This window comes from Mauremys mutica, chromosome 2, assembly GCF_020497125.1.
Source record: "Mauremys mutica isolate MM-2020 ecotype Southern chromosome 2, ASM2049712v1, whole genome shotgun sequence".
Taxonomy (NCBI): domain Eukaryota; kingdom Metazoa; phylum Chordata; order Testudines; family Geoemydidae; genus Mauremys; species Mauremys mutica.
The window spans coordinates 269,014,077-269,028,874 of NC_059073.1; the positions used below are offsets into that span (position 1 = coordinate 269,014,077).

Consider the following 14,798-nt stretch of genomic DNA (forward strand, 5'->3'; position numbering starts at 1 on the left):
AACCAACCCTAACTAAAAGCAGTGATGGCATCAGGAAGATGGATGTTGTATCAAGTTAAGGGCCCTAAATCTTCCCCTACAAATTTTCACTAATGTGACTTCATTGAAGTCAATAGAGTTTTGACCTTGTAAAACCGGTGTAGGTGGGAGGAGAACTAGGCCCAAGATGTTTGGAGACAGCCACATTTTAAAAGACTTATTTTTTTCCTCTTCATCATGTGCAATTCAAAACACTTCAGTTTTAATCTCCACTCTCTTGGGTAGTATTAAGATTATTTTCAGTATAAATATTACTTTTCAGTAAATCTCGTTGGAAATCCAGTAAAAATTTCATAGACTTTTTCAGTTTTTGTAGATTTTTTTTTAAATAATCAAAATCTTCAGTCTCAAAAAAAGTGATTTTTTTCCATTTAATTTTATGTCAAAAAGTTTGGTTTTTTAATCAAACTCAAAATTCAGGGATCGTTGACCACTTTTGCTTTTGAATGACTTAAAAACTCTCATACAAGCATTCTAAGGTGAAGATGGTTTGAATACTGTTTAAAAAAGGGAAATGTTTCTCTCTTGGAGCCCAGCTCCACTATGAAATTGTACCATGATTTACTTTAGATTTTTCTTTTTTAAAAAAAAAAAAAGTCTGGGGACATGATGATGACCAGGACTGACTGGTCAGTGTAGACAAGGAGAAGGAGGTTCAGCATCATGATAGCTAGTCATGGGGTAATTCCTCGTGCCAGTAGTGTTTTTACCCATGACTAGCTGACATGATGCCAAGCACAATTTAGCTTACTCTGCAGTGAGCTTTGTGTCAATTCATTCAACTAGATTTTTAATAGTATAACTAGGATTACACTTCCTAGTGAAGAAAAAGCTTGTGTGGGTCTCTGTTAACCTTCAAAAGTTAACACTGTAGACAGTGGAACTTGCCAACGTGTTTATCCTTTTCCAGAGGAATGGACTGTGTCAAAATATATTTTTTAAGAGTCTTATCTACATTGCTTCATAAAGTGACGCATGGTAGTCCTGCCACATGGTAATCCTGCCTATATATAAAAAATAGCACTATGTGGTTGTATTATTTGTGTAGTGGTGGCCTCTTTGACCTTGCCAGAGGGCCTGACCTTTCTTCCACTTTTCATTCTCAGGCCATCTCTCGCTTGTGTGAAGACAAGTATAAAGACTTCAGGAAATCTACAAAGAAACGGTCAGTTAGTGCTGACAATCTGACTGTGGTTAGATGGTCCCCTGCCATCATCTCCTAACAATGGAGTCTGGGATATTTCGACAGAAGGACTGTTTCATCCATCCAAATTTTTTGGAGTGTAATGGGGGAAAGACAAGACTTTGGGGTTTTTACTTTTCGATCCGTCAAGCTGCCTTTACAGTGCCTCCCCCTTGTGTAGCACATAAGAATGAAAAATTGAGTGGAAGGAGAAATCAGTACAGTATACAGGAAAGGAGATTGGAAGCAACTCTTCTTTTTTGTCACTATTCCTCACAGCTTTACCCTTTTTGTAAGGAAACGGCTAGTCAAATGCTTGGAAGAGGAAACAAAACAAAAACCATTGAAGAGAGGCAAAAAGAGATTAGGGGACTGTGCCATTTTTTTAATATGCTGTACTCTTCAGCAGAAATGACGGCGTGTAACCAAACCACACAATAAGTTTGGCTGTGCACTATAGGAATGGAGTTGAATTATTTCATCTTAAATTATTCTCCTTAGTATCGTCTCTTTTTTTTTTTTCCTGCTTCTTTGGGTTATTTTTCCAGCTCTTCTGCACAGCAGCAAATACAAAGTCTGTATCTACAGTAGCACAAACCTCTGAATAAATAGTATTGGTGGGTTTTTTCATTGCACTTTTCTCCGTGATTTGACTTATTTGCATTATTCTTCATAATCATTATGCATATGTTATGTTTTATATGCCTTTATTGTACTTAAAAATATAACTTGACCATAGTGCTGAACCAAAAGTTTATACCGAGATCAGATGATCATTCGTAATTTCATGATGTATTTTATTTATAGTATATGTAAGTGTGTGTGCCTTCCTGGAATCATTTATATTTCCTTAATATAAAGACAGGATTGTTGGAAGGATTCGATGATGATGAGACGGGCCAAATTGTTGAAATTTCCATCAGATCTTGTAGTCCTTTTTGCAAATTTTCATAGCATTACAAGTTTAGAAGAATTCATTATATAAAAGAAGTTTTTTGTATGGCCCAACTAGTTCATTCCTTCACCTCCAGGTCCATTGTTGCAAGCAATAGCCTCAATTTTTATATGTTTACTTTAAATCAAAGTTAGTTTGTTTGTATAAAATAAAAAACTTTAAAAAAAAAATTGTTCCAGTGAAAAGGTCCATAGAAAAGCAGAATGTTAATCTTTACCAAGGTATTTGTCACAGGTAGATTGAATTAAAAAAAAAATAAAAAACCCTTTCATTTGTCAGTGTAGGTGCTTTCAGAAATTGAAACAAAATTCAAACTGTGAAGACCATTTTCTGCTATGTTGATTATTGTACTCTTCTGTTGTTATTGGTTCCCTTCTCTTATCATGCCTATTCCCTAATGAGAGACACAAGAACCTTTTATATCAAATAATGTATCTGTGTAAAAACATTTGTTTGCTCTATAATGCTTGTGGGTGTCTGATTTTATGAAGATTTTTTGCACATTTTAGAAAGATACAGTTGAAAAATCTGGGTTCCCTGAATTTTGTTTGCAAGTTTCTTTGAAGTGAACTGCAGCAGACTTCCTGTATTTGATTTGCTTTATGCACTACTTCAGTAAAGATAGAGTCCATATTAGTTTTATTAAGCCCCAAGGGCTTATAGCAGACATACGGGCTCATGGATACATGTTCCACTCCCAGTGCAATGCTGATCAGATGCCTTGAAAGTGGAGAGGCACTGAAAGGACTGAAGTACTAATACCAAACAGAGTTTTCTATTAATATTCTAATGTGGTATATATAGTATGAAACATTAAAGTTTTTTGCCCATAAATTTTCTTAGTGTCTTTCAGGGCATTAAAAGTAATCTAATTCTCATCCTTTATGATTGTGCCAATGCATCAGAACTGTGAGTACCCAGGTCCCTTTCTTTTCCTTGAACATCAAATGTAAAGACCACTCTTTAAAATAAAAAAAAAATTAGAGCATTTGAAAGTCAATTCAAAATATAGCTAAGGGGACATTTTCCTAGCATTTGGACTTTGAGATCCCTGCCAAGCATAAATTTAGGTTTTACAGATCTGTAAAATGATTTGTTTTATCAAGACTTTGCAAAACAATTTTCTGTTAACTTTATAGCAGGAATATTAGCTTTATCCATATTTTTCAGTGATAGAGAGATGAACTCTGAACTATGTAAAGATCTCAGTGCATCTACTATAATTTTTGTGGAGTTTATTAAACTACTTTAAAGATTGTATAGTCTATTTATTGTATGTATGTACATACAGTCTGATTTAAAAAAAGTGGATTCAGTAAAACCCGGCTCAGTCACATTTAGACTATTGAATATTGTTTTAGCCTTGTGCACTACTGGACTCTACCTCTGTATAGGAGAATTTTCCATATCCTTAATTAGTTCTGATTCTGTGATTAACTTGGTTGTTTCTTGCACTAAGAATTAAAAAAAAAAATCTGCTCTGTGTATTTTTTTCTTTAGTTTCAGTTTTGCAGTCGGAATCACTTACACTTAGATGGACTTTTCTTTCCCAAATGGTTATGGAATGCTTTGCTTTCTGTTTTGGTTTGTTCTAAGTCTGCCACAGACACACACAATGATACAATACTGATCAATAAATCTAAGTGAGTATAATTTGTTTGAAAAGTATTCAATTCCATGTAATTAAAAATGGAATTATTATTTAGGATTACACTGTGTTAGTGTAGTTTTTTAAATATCATTGGATCGCAAATATCATCATGAGAGGAGGAAGTCTTCTTTCAGAGAACAAACAAAAAAGGCCAAACAGTATTTTTTTAATCAATGCAAATGCGTTGTGGATTTGTTTTCAACACCTAGAATATCAATTTATCATTTAAAAATGTTGCTGGGATGTTTCTTGGTTTATTATTTAGGTATTGTCTTAGGCAGAAAGAATAGAGTTGAAGACTTCATATAAGACCTCCTCAACTATCATTGTCTTAATGAATTATATATTGTTTGGGGCCCATGGGCCCTTGCATTATAGCCTAAACAGAGGGAATTGGGAAAAATTTTATACAAGACATCTTGTAATGGTTTTTCTGTGCACCCTTTTACAACCAGAGACTGCATTGAGAACAGGCATCTCCATTACTCCCCTCTAAACAGCAATTCGTGTTGCAGTTGATGAATAACTTCAGCCATTGTATTTGTCCTTTTGTAACCACTCTTCCTTGAGGCTTTATTTTATCAAGTTTTTAAATGTTGGAATCAATATGTAAATAGATTTGTATGGAAAAGAACTGTTCAGCATCAAAAGGACCTACAGATTTTTCAAATATATATACACCCGCACCCCTTCTGTTAATAAAAATATGAAAATTCCTGGACGACTTTTCACTGGTTGGTATTTTCTGCCTGTCTAGGAGGCTGCATGTCCTGGATCTGGTACATTCAAATAACGTTTCAAGGACCAGTGACTTGAATAACCACATGTATGTTGTTAGTGCAGCCATTCTCCTTTTTGAACACTTCTTCCTTTATCCTCTTCTTTGCCAGATAGACCTTGGATGTGGCATACAGCCTAGAAGTTGCAAAAACCTCATCAGAAGTTGAAGAGCTTCCTAGTCTAGTTTTTTTGTGTACAAAGGCAGATGGCAAAGTGAAATCTGGCAATCTTGGCTATCTACAGAAAATAGCATTACGTGGGAGGGGGTACAGAAATACAAAAGTAGAGAGCCTGAGAAAACAAAGCCATAACAGATGAAGCAACAGAAATTCTTTACAGTCACACATTGCTCACAAATGTTACATTTTCTAATGATACTTCTAAACTGCAGGTGGAAATGCCTGCTCAGAACTAAATTGATCTCTGTTTGTGTTCTATCATGGAGAATTCACCCACAGCTCTTACCTTAACAATCATTTAGTAGTGCCTGGCTAGTTTATAGAATTCAGTACACACCATCCCTGTAATATAAATAGTTTAACACTTGGAGGAAAAATGTATTTATGGTTGTTACGAAGCATGCCAGCATTTCCCCTGTATTGAGCTGATCCCTCATGGGGTCACTAGTGTTTTGTTTTGTTTTGTTTTTTAGCAAAGAACTAGTGTTTGTATGTGAAAAGCTAAAAGTGTTCATGGGTGTCAGGACTTGAATCCATACAGAAACTAAGCATAATCATTTCAAGTGTTCAGAGCCATAAAAGGCAACAGGTGGCTTTCTCTTGAAGAAACAGCTTCCCTCCCCTGCTGACTTTAGGGATATCGACAAATACATTATTTACCTGTCCTGAGAGACCACAGAAGAGGAGGTGGGAGCTGGAACTGGCATAGAACTGAGGTGCTGACATAGGATGTGCCATGTCCATTGTCAGGGGCAAATAAGTTTTAATGGAGATGGAAAGATCAAGAAGAGAAGCAGCTGATCATAAAGAAACAAAAGAAGACATTGTAAGCAGAGATGTTAAGGCCAGAAATTACCAGTCTGATCATCTAATCTGACCTGCCTAACAGCAAGCCTAGAATTTTACCCAATAACTCCTTTAGCAAGATCAAAGCTTCTGGTTGAGCTAGAGCTTATCTTTTAAAAGGCTTTAAACTCTTGAACTAGTCCCCCTCTTCCCCCCCCCACCCCATTTGTGTATGGCGCAGATCTACAGTGTGACTTGAAGAAAAAAGTCTGAAATTCTGATATCAGTAGAGCAGATGCCCCTCTGCATTTTGTTTTGCCTCAAGTGTGCAAACTCGTGTATAGCACTTCTGTTTACTTTTGTAACATTACTAGATCCTTAGGCAAGCTGAAAGCAGCCCCAAGAGAGCCAGGAACAGTAGGAGACGGATTCAAGCTAAGTACTTGACAGAGCAGTATGAATAAATTGTTTCTTGCAATGATGAATCTACTTAACACTGTAGTTCATAATAACCACCCTTAATTATTTGACTCTGTTCTTTTTAAGTGCATTTCCTCATGTACATTCTCCCTTAACAATATCTCTGGTATTGTAGAGCATACAAAAATATGAATATATTAAAAACTAAAATCCTTTCTAATGTTTGTGTGGAGCTGAGCAAAGCTGCTTTACTACAGAACAGATTCTAACTTTTTAATGACCATAAGCCTATAAATTCACTACACTTTTTTTTCTGTAGGCATAATTATTTACCTGTAGGAGTAAGCCAACTGGCTATATCAGTCATCCTGTTAGTGCTGTGTCAAAATGTCCATGTCTGGTGGTGTTTTTTTTCTGAATACAACAGCTGGGTCATTGTCACATTACAATGGGATCTCTTTACAAATAAAAGCAAGCAGAAGAGCCATTTCTTGAGGCCTTATGCAGGTCAAAGATAAGCCCAGAATTTGACTTTCACCATTATAGGGGAACTTTCGAACATATACTGTGAATAAGGATTAGCTGCAGCTGGGAATAAATTGAACAAATCTCATGCCCTGTGTGATAAGTTTGCATGCTGATAGCTATAGCCTGGTTTGCCATGTCAGTTGGAAAACTGGGAAGCTGAGTGCAGCTGGGAAGACAGCCCCCTAAAAGCATTAAACATTTTCTCCAGTCATTAAGTCAGAAAGAAAATGGCGATGGCTCACTTCCATTAATAACAAGGTCTAGATATACCAGCGGAGTGACAAAGGGTGGGTGGGAGTGAGATAGGAGAGAGAATTTTCAGCCAACTGAGCAGCTTAACCAAAGCGTTGGGTCCGTTTAGACTCCTTGGATTTTTTCCTCACTCCTGTATCTGGCACCTATGCTAGATACCATGATAATGGCACATTAACAATGTTGGAGTGAGACACTTTGGCAGGAGCACTCACTGATCCTCCCATGGCATGCCTGATCTGAGGCCTGAGTGGGTGCACAGGACACAGTCATCTGCATATCGAAGTTCAATGACTGATTTAGAGAGAGCTTTTGTCTTGGATTGGAGGTGAATAAGTTTGAAGAGCTTGCCGTCCATTCTGTATTGGAGGAGCTTGTCAGTGATGAGGATAACAGCAAAGAAGATGGAGAAAAGGGTTGGACTGCTGACACAGCCTTGCTTAACTCTGGTCTTAACTAGGAAGGGGTCTGTTTCAGATCCATTGCTGTTGACCATCACAGACTTCTCAGGGAGGAGTCAGAGGATGGCAACAAATTTTGGCAGACATCCAAATTTAAGAACTTTCCACAGATCCTCACTATTGATGGAGTCGAATGCTTTCATGAGGTTGATGAAGGCCATGTACAGAGAGGTTGATGTTGCTTGTGGCACTTTTCCTGAAGTTGGTGGGCAGTGAAGGTGTCAGTGGAACCTGGAGAGAGTCTGAATCTGCATTGTGTTTCTGGACAGATTTCCTAAGCCAAGGGGAGCAGTCAGTTGAGGAGAATTGTGGCAAGAATCTTTCTAGAGATGGACAACAGGGCAATTCCTCAATAGCTTGCACAATCCGATTTGTCTCCTTTCTTGAAGATGTTCATGATTGTGGAATCCCTAAAATAAGCTGGGATTTCTTCTGAATTCTATATTTTAAGGATTAAGATCTGAAGCTGGTGAGCCAGTTCTTCTCCTTCTTTGAAGATTTCAGTGGGGATTCCATCAGGTCCAGATGCCTTATTGTTCTTTATTTGTTTGATGACTTTCTTTACCTCCACGAATGTTAGTGGGGTTCTGAGGTCATCCGTGATGGGATTAAGTCAAAAGTGCTTTTTTTTAGTGTTGGAGTCACGATTCAGGATATCTTTGAAGTATTCCATCCATTGGGCATTGATCAATTGTCCCTGAGGAGGCTGGCTCCATCCCTGGATCTGAGTGGGGGCTAGTCCTTGGGTGCTAGGACCATAAAGGGCTTGTAGCATTGAAGAATTGGTGCATGTCATGAGTGTTGACGAGTTGTTTGATCTCCTTCGCTTTCTTCTCCCGCCACTTGTTCTTCATTTTGCAGGTTTTCCTTTTAACTTCTGCTTTGAGTTGATGGTGGACGTATTTCTTCTCTTTGGAATTGATGTCATTCTGCCAAGCACAGAAGGCCTTGCATTTATGATCAGTCAGGTCTTGGATTTCCTGATGATTCTCATCAAACCAGTCTTGGTGCTTCCTGGCTGAGGAGCCCAGTGTTACCTCACACACAGCCTGGATGGCCGATTTGAGTGCTTTCCAGTGATCTTCAGGGCTCTCCATTTAGGTTTTGATATTCATCAGTTTCTTGGTGAGGCACTGCTGGAAAAGATCACATTTAGTTGGGTTTTAAGAATCTCAATGTTGATCTTCCATCCAATCTTTCTTCCTCAGTTGTCGTTTCGGTGCAAGTTTGATGGAAGTGATGGCGCGGATAAGGCAATGGTCTGTCCAACAATCATTGGCACCAGACATTGCTTTGATGTGAATGCCTTCAGTCATGAGCTCAGACAATGACGTAGCTGATCAGATGCCAATGCTTAGAGCCTGAGTGTTCCCAGTGTCTTATATTTATTCTTTTGGAGGAACATGGTGTTTGTGATAATTAGGTCGTGTTCCATGCATTTCATTGGAATTGGTTTTGCCTGCTCCTTCCTTTCCAAGCATCCCTTTCCACAGCTCTGAGTCATATCTACCTCTTGTGTTAAAATCACCAGGGAGTATGAGCTTGTCCTCTTAGGAGTTGGTGGAGAGACTTTGGTCAAGGTTGGCATAAAATCCTTCTTCAGTTTCATCATCAGTGTCAAGCGTATGCACTAAGTAATAGGTAATAATTGGAGATATACCAATCTCCTAGAGCTGGAAGGGACCTTGAAAGGTCATCGAGTCCAGCCCCCTGCCTTCACTAGCAGGACCAATTTTTGCCCCAGATCCCTAAGTGGTCTCCTCGAGGATTGAACTCACAACCCTGGGTTTAGCAGGCCAATGCTCAAACCATTGAGCTATCCCTCCCCCTGATGAATGTTGTATGCTGATTCTTGGCAAGTTTAAAGTGGCAGGTCATGAGTTGTTCATTGATGCTGACTGTAGTTCTGACAGTTGGTTGATAGCTAAACCAATGCTGCAGATTCATCATTCTTTTCCCCCTTCCTCTTTCCAGAAAAAAAGTGTAAACCACCTTGTTCCTTGAGCTGTCCTTCTGCACATCGGGTCTCACTCAGTGCAGCAATGTCGATGTCATGTCTCCTGAGTTCTCTGGCCATGATTGCTATTCTTCACTCTGGCCAGTTACTTTTCAGGTTGTCCATCGAGGTTTGAAGGTTTCAGGCTCCAAATTTCATTGTTCGATCGCAGTAAAGTGATCCCTTTGGATGCAGTTATCCATTTAGGGGGACGTGAGGCAGACTGTTAGGGCACCTTTTCTAGCCCTTTCCCCATGCGGGGTGAGCAGAGTGAATCTTAAAAAGGGCTGTTCAGTCCTGGTTGCACCTGCCAAGTTCCATTCCTGCCTCTGTCTGAATGCAAAAACGACCATCTAACAGCCACTCTGTGCCAGTCCATTATTAGGAGCCTCCAGTCATCACTATCCTGCTCCGATTGCCACTTGCCACAGGACTTGGATGTGAATATGGAAGACACCTGTGCATTAATTCTTTTAATGTGGGGAAACTGTTGCACACCCACGTTCATACGGTGCTTGACAGAATGAGGATCCTACTCCAATGACAAGGAAACCAAGACAAGCTTTCATCCGCCGTCACAGCCAATGAGAGAAATTGTCTCTTCAACCACCTGCTCTGCCGTTGACTTGGGGAAGGTGGGGATTGGTTCGCTATTCATCTGGAACTGCACCTTCGACCTTGCCGCCTGGGGTGACCCTGCCTGGAGTGCGAGAGTCCTGACGCATTGCTCTCAGGATCATGGGAACACTCGAACCGCTCCACCACATCCAGGTCGCAATCCAGTGGGGTAGTGCGACTGCAGTGCTCATCTATAGAAAAGGGAGGGGACTTGTGACAAAATTACAACTTTCTGGAGATCTCCTGACCTTATTTAATTCTCCAGGAAAGGAAGTGTATTTTAAACAGAATGACAAATTCTTTTTTTTATTGTTACCAGCTAGATGCTGTATTGCACCTTACTGGAAATTTGTGACTCCTCCCCCCCCTGTTCACCTCCCAACAGAATTGTGGTATAATAAAATATGGACTGTCTTTGTAATGAAAAAGCATTCACACCACCACATACAGAAGAGCAGCACCAAAAAAGAGGGGTAGGTGTTTAGAAATTTGCTCAGCCTTTCTAACACACTCAGAGGAGGCGAGCTCTCCAACCAGAATTGTTAGCCAAGTTCTTCAGATATTAACCTGATCCCAAATAAGCAGTGTACAATGAAGTGTGTTAATGTTTTATTTTAACTTTGCCTTAATAAAAAGTTTGAAGGAAAACAGCAAAGTGATCTTTGGAAAAAATGATCTCTCACACACACACTTTTATTTATGTATAGATAGATAAATAAAAACAGCATCTAAGGGGGGGAAAGGAAGAAAAGGGAGGAGGTTACCCATGGAAAGACATAAGCGAACCTGGGAATTGGCGTGGGTAGAAAGATGAGTGGCTGAATTGTGTAGGGAGGAGGAGGAATTTAGAGTGTATAGTTCTTTTAAAAACTAACAAAATGTGTGTTTCTCATCACCCTTATTACTTGTATGTTACATCCCCTTTTCTTTGTCTTTTCAGATTGTAAAAGCTTTGGGGCAGGGACCAAATATTCCTCTGTGTTTTGGAAAGCATTGATAATTGCATTGGTATCTGAAATGTGATAACCAAAACCACCACCACTATGGCCAGCACCCACAAATTGGGACTGGGTTTTCTAAAAAGCTGAGCTATTTAGGCACCTAAATGCAGCCATATTTTCAGAAGTGCTCCTCAGTCTTTGTTCTGAGTAGGAGCTGTTAGGTGCAGAGTACTTAGAAAACTTCTTTGAGACGCCTAAATAGCTCAGCTCTTATGTTCATAGTCACTAAACATAAAGAAACATGTGCAGACTATCTGTGCTTGCAGTTTCATTATATGTTTGAGGACACAGATTTGGCTCTTGAGCAGCACACAAGTTGACTTAGTCTAACGTTCTGCTTGTGGTAGTGGCCAATACTTGAAGCTTCTGGGGTAGATGGGTGCCGGGGGTGGGAATCCAATAATGAAGCTATATTCATGCCTTTAATCCAATAATGCTCATTCTGGAATGCTATTCAAATGGGTGTGAGCAGTGGTAGAAGATTCTGTCCTCTGCATGGGATCATTTTGCACCCTGAAGCATGAAATTTAATTAGATCACTCTGTGTTCATAACTTTAAATGTTATTAGTAATTAAATTAATTACTTTAATAACTCCTACTATATCTTATTTTTGTTCCTGAAGGAATGAATTCCACAGGTTGACTTTGACTGTATGCTATATAAGGGAGTATTAATTAATGGAGTCTAAATATGCTGTTTTCTAATGAAGCTAGTGAGTGATTCTAGCTTCCAGACAATAAGACTAAAATAATTTTTTTCACTATGCCCTGCATATTTGTGAGTTAGAGGCCCTCCAAATCTTAACTTCAGTGGGTCTTAAGAATATACAACAAGTGGCTAAGTGCTTTGCTGAATTGGGGTCTAACAAAGGACAAATATAATAAAACAGTAGTATTGCTTTCATTCTGGTCACATCCCCCTGAAGCTAAAACAAAAGATTGAAAAGCAACAAAAATGGTAAGATGTGCTAATGATGACGGCTGATCCATGCAGAATGAAGTTAAGAAAATTCCGGGAGCTAGAAGCTAAGCAGGTCACAGCCTGGTGCATTAGAAAAGAGAAACGATCTGAAAAATTCAATACAGAAAATTAACACAGAAACATCTCAGATCTGCTTAAATCGCAGAACGATGCTTGGAGCAATATAAGAACCAAAGGCTTGTGCATGCTACAATTTGTAATCTTATTAATTAACCCATGCTAGAACCAGATTACAAATTGTAGTGTACACATGCCCCAGGTGAGTTGTGGAACTCATGTGTCTGCATAGGGGAAGACTAGCCTAGTCTCACTGTTCATGGAGGCCTTCCTGCTTACATTGTTTAAAAGTGAAGAACTGTCCTAAAGTGCATTGAAAAATACTGCAATATTCTGAAGAGGAACTTAAGGTAATTGCGATGCTGTCTGGCTTGCAAGACGAGGCATGAATCTTTAAAGAATCCAGGACTTTTTGAGGGTGGAAAGTTTTTTTTTTTTTTAGTTATTCTTGACCAGATCCCCAGGTCTGCAGGTAAGAATTAAATGCACTCAGTTAATATTAGGGTGACCAGATATCCCAATTTTATATTATAGTCTCGATTTTGGGGTCTTTTTCTTATATAGGCTCCTTTATATCGGCTGTGAGTGCAGTTTTGAACCAGGTTGGCACAAACCCAGCACTTTGTCACACACATACCCCCTCATTCCCAGCTGTGCCCAGTGCTCCTGAAGCACAGCTGAGAATCTGGGCCTCCATTTGTATGTGTTACATTTTTGTATAGTGATTCTAGTTCCTGGCTTTGTCTAACTTGTATGTGACAGGTAATTCCAGCTCTCAATGGCCTCAGCAAAGTAATAGTCTCTTAAGAATAAGAGTTGCTAGACATGTTTTCCTGTAGTATCCGAGAGGAACAGGAATATCCTCATACAGCTCCCAGCCTGCCACCTCCTTTCAAAAAATAATTGTCAAAGAATGTTTTGATCAGTGCCATTACAATCAGTCTCTCGTTTTATTACCCGCTCCACCCCTTCTAATCTTAAACCAAGCAGCAGACAATGCTGGATTCAAATTTAACTCTGAGGGGATGGGGTATAAAAAGAAGGTTACTGGGGAGTGGGAGAGGAAAGAGGATCTAGTGGTTAGGGCCCTACCCTGCAACTCAGGGGAGCCAGGGTCAGTTGCCTGCTATGCACTGCTCTGCTTCACCAGGGTGAGGGGAGGAATTCTCTCCTCTCACGCTTCTGAGGTGTAATAGCCTCTGTGCAGTCTCTGTGAAATGGGTAGTGGAAGGAAGATCTTAGCATCAGCAAACACTCAACTCCCCCTTCCCCATTTTTCCCCTTGCCTTCCCTAGCTTGAATTATCCCTGTAGGCTGGCACACAGGATCCCACACAGGAGTGTACATCCCCAACCTACTCCAGAGATGCTCCCTGCCCTGATGTCGTGTAGCTGCACTATCCCCAGCCTAGCGGAGCCTCTGAGGAGGCACGGGTAGGACAATGGGCATCTACAAAGTTAACCAATAAACCTGCTGCACATACAATTTGCAAATGCTCCTAACTTTGTCAAAGCAGAACCCAGTATAGAACCGAGTGCTAGTCCTCACTGAGGACTGTGTCTGTGCTATGCTTTAGACTTCAGGCTCTGATTGTGCCATGTGTGACATATAGCTTGAATATTTTTACAGAGAAGCATTTTTCCTAGTCTCCCATAATTAAAAAATGACAGAAGGGGTTTACCTCCGACTTGATACACACACAGAGTTCACCTTTCTTCCCCCCCCCCCTCCCCAGCTTGGGAAAACTTCAGCCCGAGAGAGCATTTTTTTCTATGATGTGCAAGTGTGTGTGTGTGTGTGTGGTTAGAATGGGAAGTATTTTGCAGCGTTCACAGTTGTGGTGTCCTTGTGATTATACTTCCTTGTGAGGAATTAATACAGAAGATCGAAGAACTGGGCTATAGCTCTTCATCGCATCATTGTACCATTATGCAGGTTCACAGTGCTGCATTTTTATGGGCAACACAAAGTTGTTGCATAAGATATTTTGTGAGCTAGGATTGGCTGACTGAAAGGAAGGCTATGCAGAATTTTTTCCATTCCCTTCCTTGGTCACATGAGTATTAATGACCCAGTGCTGAATCCTAATTAAAATATTTTCCAGTACATTTGTCCCATAAGAAATCCCAGATCATTAATTCACAGCACTCCCTTCTGCCATCCTCTCATTACAATACACTAGCCTTTGAAAAGGTTGTTAGCTGGTAGCTGAACCAAGATATTTTGCACATTAAACTGTTAATATAATTAGAACTTCTGTGTTTGCCTCAGAACTTTGGGTCCAGCTGTGGCATTTTCCTTTTAGCTTTGCTAGCTTTGGTTTTCTAGTGGTCTCTAAATAAGGACCAGAAATTAATTTGAAATGAAGCATGACACACGTTCTGCTACCAGACCAGTATCTGATTCCCTCCCCTCCCCCATTGCAATGCGACTTTTTTTGTGTTTGAACTAGATCTGAAGCTCCCTCTAGCTTGAGCCTTTTGAGTACTTATTTTTTGGTTCTAATTGCAATTGCTGGTACTGTATTGTGACAATTAAAAAAAAACCTTTTTAATATCCTTTGAATCTGTTATTTGCATTCCATAGGAATACACTAGTCTGATACTAACCTGTTCCTAGTAGGAAATGAGACCACTTCTCTCCCAGATATACCATCCAGCTTGTAACATGAACACATTATCTGGATAAATTACACTTCTGAAAAAATCTGAAAACTGGAGCTTCACAATTTTTTTAACAGCTTCTATTGTACATCAATATCCTTTCACCCCAACCCTTCTATTATATAACCTGCACTGAAATAAAAACCTCTGTCCTCAGTATAACTTCTGAATATAGGAAGATTATACAAATCTTCAAATTATTATACCCTAAGGACTTGAGACAGGGCCCTCCCACATAAAGTGAAT

General features: G+C 39.6%; 1 protein-coding gene across 1 annotated transcript in view; it reads left to right on the forward strand.

The window, feature by feature from the left end:
* Positions 1 to 3,656, forward strand: part of CCNY (cyclin Y) — a 222,989-nt gene extending 219,333 nt beyond the window's left edge. Inside the window, exon 10 of the mRNA XM_045007393.1 lies at positions 1,146 to 3,656. Coding sequence (XP_044863328.1) covers positions 1,146 to 1,262 — 117 coding nt within the window. The 3' untranslated portion in view covers positions 1,263 to 3,656. The remainder of the gene's footprint in view (positions 1 to 1,145) is intronic.
* Positions 3,657 to 14,798: the final 11,142 nt, after the last annotated feature.